This window comes from Nestor notabilis, unplaced genomic scaffold (assembly GCF_000696875.1).
Source record: "Nestor notabilis isolate BGI_N333 unplaced genomic scaffold, ASM69687v1 scaffold25478, whole genome shotgun sequence".
NCBI classification, from domain to species: Eukaryota; Metazoa; Chordata; class Aves; order Psittaciformes; family Psittacidae; genus Nestor; species Nestor notabilis.
In genome coordinates, this window is record NW_009940030.1 from 2437 (window position 1) to 6164 (window position 3728).

The 3728-nt window shown below is 41.1% G+C and overlaps 1 protein-coding gene across 1 annotated transcript; it reads left to right on the top strand.

Moving 5' to 3' along the window:
- Positions 1 to 690: 690 nt before the first annotated feature.
- Positions 691 to 1076, top strand: MBLAC2 (metallo-beta-lactamase domain containing 2; the record flags this gene model as incomplete). Its single annotated transcript, XM_010020155.1, has 1 exon — positions 691 to 1076. A coding segment is annotated over one exon (386 nt), but the record flags the coding sequence as incomplete, so codon positions are not given.
- Between the last annotated feature and the right edge of the window lie 2652 nt (positions 1077 to 3728).

Below are 3728 nucleotides of genomic sequence, written 5' to 3' on the forward strand. Positions count from 1 at the left end.
AAGTTTACGTATTTGCCATCTCATAATTAGCGGGATTAGCACATTTATAATTAAGCTGGTATTACAGTTTAAAATCAGCAGCGGACATATTTGGGCAGTTCTTCATCCCTAGGCTGACTTGCTGCTGAAAGTGCTGGTTCAAAGGCTAGAACAGTGAAAAGACATGCAGATTTAAGGTGGAAGAAAATTACCTCATGCTGTGGAATGAGGTACTGTTTTTATGTATGTGACTGAGATGAAGAAAGTGTGTGGAGGCTAATCTTGCAATTCATATTCTGTCCTTTTGCCTTTCAAAAGTATCAGCAGTGCAATTCTAGGTGAATTAAGTGAAGGTAAGATGATAATAAATTGTAAAATACTTATTTTTTTGAACTTAAAAGGGGACCCAGCTTAAATGTCTTCTGTTTGTTTTGTGATTTATTTTGTCTATCGCATTCCTTTCCACATTGTTTAGTTTATTAGGGTGAGAATAGATTGAATTAATACAGCCCAAGCCTGTGTTAACTGTTACCATCATTGGAAAATACCCTTTTGTCAAGCCTGTTTTTCAAGTGCTTCTTTGGCACTAACCAAAAAAGTTAATGTCCTGCTCCCACTGTGGATATATAGTATGTTTAAATTCTCAGTGTATGGGTAGGTCATACTGTTTGTGGTGTTTATCATATTTTCCTGTAACACATTTGTTTTCAGGGGATGAGATCAGCCTTGGAGACCGACAGCTTACTGTCATGCACATGCCTGGTCATTCCAGAGGCAGCATTTGCTTACACGACAAAGAACGGAAGATTTTATTCAGCGGGGACGTGGTGTACGATGGATCCATGATTGACTGGCTTCCCTACAGCAAAATCAGTGACTACGTTGCAAGCTGCCAGCGCCTCTTGGAGTTAGTGGACAGAGGTCTTGTGGAGAAGGTATTGCCTGGGCACTTCAACATCTTTGGGGCAGAAAGGCTGTATCGGTTAGCTTCCAACTACATTTCCCAAGCTGGAATCTGTCACAAGGTTTCTACTTGTGCCATGAAGTCCCTTGCAAGCATAGCACTTCACATTACAAATCCCAGAGTCACTTCTTAGTGTTTCTGAGTGTGTTTTGTGTGATCTGCTCCCTGTTGAAAAGCCAACTGGCTTGTGAAAGTGTTGATACAGGCAAAAGCAGTATGCGTTAGTAAAAAGCTGGCAAATTGACACAGATGAGCTGCAAAAGTTCTCCTACTTTATTCCTACTTTTATAAAAAGCGTGTCAGCTGGTCGCTTCAGCCGAAGCTACTGTTTTTCTGTATTTCTTTCAGGGCATGTTTGCATACATATTGTGATTGAAATATATATTGGTTTATTTTTGTTACAATTCTGACAGGTGCACATATGCCAAATGAGAGGTTTCACATTCATGCCTGAAACCTCGTTGATGTAGCAGTAGACTTGTGACTCAACTCCTGCTCAGGTTTTGGCCTAACATAGCCTGTGCCAAGAGGTTGGTGTGTGCTGGTGGAAGCAGCACTGTTAGGTCAAAGTAGGAGCAGCACATGCACAGGACTTGGTGGGCAGAAAGAGGGCCATCCCGCAGCTGTTGTCACCTACTGGGTGCCTGCTGCACTCCTGCATCTTAGATGAGTAGCTGTCTGGCAGTGTCTTTAGAATCCACTAACATGCAGACATGCTGCAGACCAGACTTCCAAGCTGGAAGGTATATAGATCCATCAGCTTACCCCAAGAGCTTCTCATGCAGATCTAGCAGCAGATGGACTGTTGAGGCTGTCATGCTTCCGCATGGGGTGCAGGGAATGCCTGTGCCTTGATAGAGGAACAGGAAGGAGTGCTCTTGCTTTTGGCTTAGGGAACTGTTTGCTTACAGGTGCGCAAGTTAGGAATTGGAGAATTTGTGAACTAATGCATTAATGTGTTAAACTGTACAAAGTGGATTGAGCACTTGCTTCTTATGTTTGGGGTTTTTCTAATGAGCTCATTCAATAAATAAAATTACTTACAGAGTATGTTGTTGTGTAAATTTGAGCAAACTGGACTGTGGCAAAGGCTTTATTTGCAAGTAAAATTATTTTTATGTGACTGGATTGTAATTCAGTTGTTAATGCTCTGTGGTAGGGGAAGGAGGGAGGCTTTATCTTGCCCTACTGCAGGTGCTGGGTTAAACAGCCCATACGCTGGTTACCACGAAGCGAATGTAGCTTGAGCTGTTTACTGTTTGCTTATGAAGTGTTTGCTGCATATGTTTTATATTAAAAGTAAAGTACATTGCATTTGAGTCTGTTCCAAAAAAAAGTTGTATACAGTGATAAATGCTAAATGACATTGTAACTTGTTTATGAAAATTGAATGTGTCATACTTAAATGCTGTTGAAATGGTTAGTTTGTGTAATTAACAGTATATGTATATTTAACATTTTTGAAAGGACACTGTTTGATGTTATTTTTGTATATAGACATATATAAAGACAAGTATATATGTATAAAGACATACATACCTTACTAAAAAGAATGCATAATTTTTTCCCAAATTTTAGTGCAGTTTAAACCTTATTTCTTCGTCTTTTTATGGGGAAACTTCTCCCCCACCCCTCATCATGCCCAGCAGAGATGGAGTCCAAAGACTGGGTTCTGTCTGAGGCATGAAGGAGTGGAAGCTGCAGCCTTCTTAACTGGTGTGAATTCTGGTGGAAAAAAACCAGTTGCAAATTAAAAAGCATCTCTGTAAAAAATAAAAAAGCGACTATCTTACGTCATGCTTTTCTCCTTTCGCAGATGACAGCAGTCCTGCCTTTACTATTTGAGTATATTCTTCACCAGGATTTTTACTGATAGGTTGTGTCTAGCTCTTGTTAGCAGTGCCTAGCTCTTGTTAGCAGTGCCTATCTCCAAGCTGAAGCAAAATGGTGAGTGGGCAGACCAGGTACAGCAATGCAGTGCTTGAAAGACCTGCTATCACTCACATCATAGTATTTTTTTTTTTTATTTTTTTTTTTTTGAGAAACCCAGAAATGTCAGTGTATTACATGAGGGAGTGTTTAATCAGCAAGTAGACTTCTGTCATAAATGAAGCCAAGAGCTTTTTGTCTTGGCCTCATTTGACCAGAGGAACAAACACCAGAAGTTAGCCTGGGAAGCAAAAAAGCTGTTCAGTGAAGAGGGCCAGAACAAACTGCACAGTGTGGTTTCCCTTTTCAGCCTGCTGACACATGCTGCTACTCACACAGCAGTCCAGGCACTGTTCTGGATAGCAAAGGGTTCACAGTGGGCAATCCCAGATCCTAGGTGGCTGAAGTCAGAATGGCTGAAGAAATACACAGCACTGAGGCTTACACCAGTTACCCAGGTGAAGCTGTGGTGTCACAGGTTACCCAACAGTAATCAAATTCCCTCAAATTAGCCATCTGTGGTGTAATACCAGTAGTAATCTTCCTCTATCCTGTCAGGAAGTCTGTAGGAGCACTGGTGCTAAGCCCCGTGCAGTAACACGGACAGAGAGGACTCTTCTGTCACAAAGCCTGCCAGTTGCTAAAATTTTGAAATGTTCATTAGGAGAGTGAGATCATGTTGAATTAGCTTTTTGTATTATACCACCATTGGTTTATTTTATCCAATATTGAAAGCCTTGAAACCCTTTTCAGCTCCTAGGAGAAGGCTCACAGGGATGCCAGTTCAGAAGAGAAGATGGCCTCCATTTCTTTAAATTTGTGCTCGGTATCAGCTACAAGATCCTCACATGTCAAA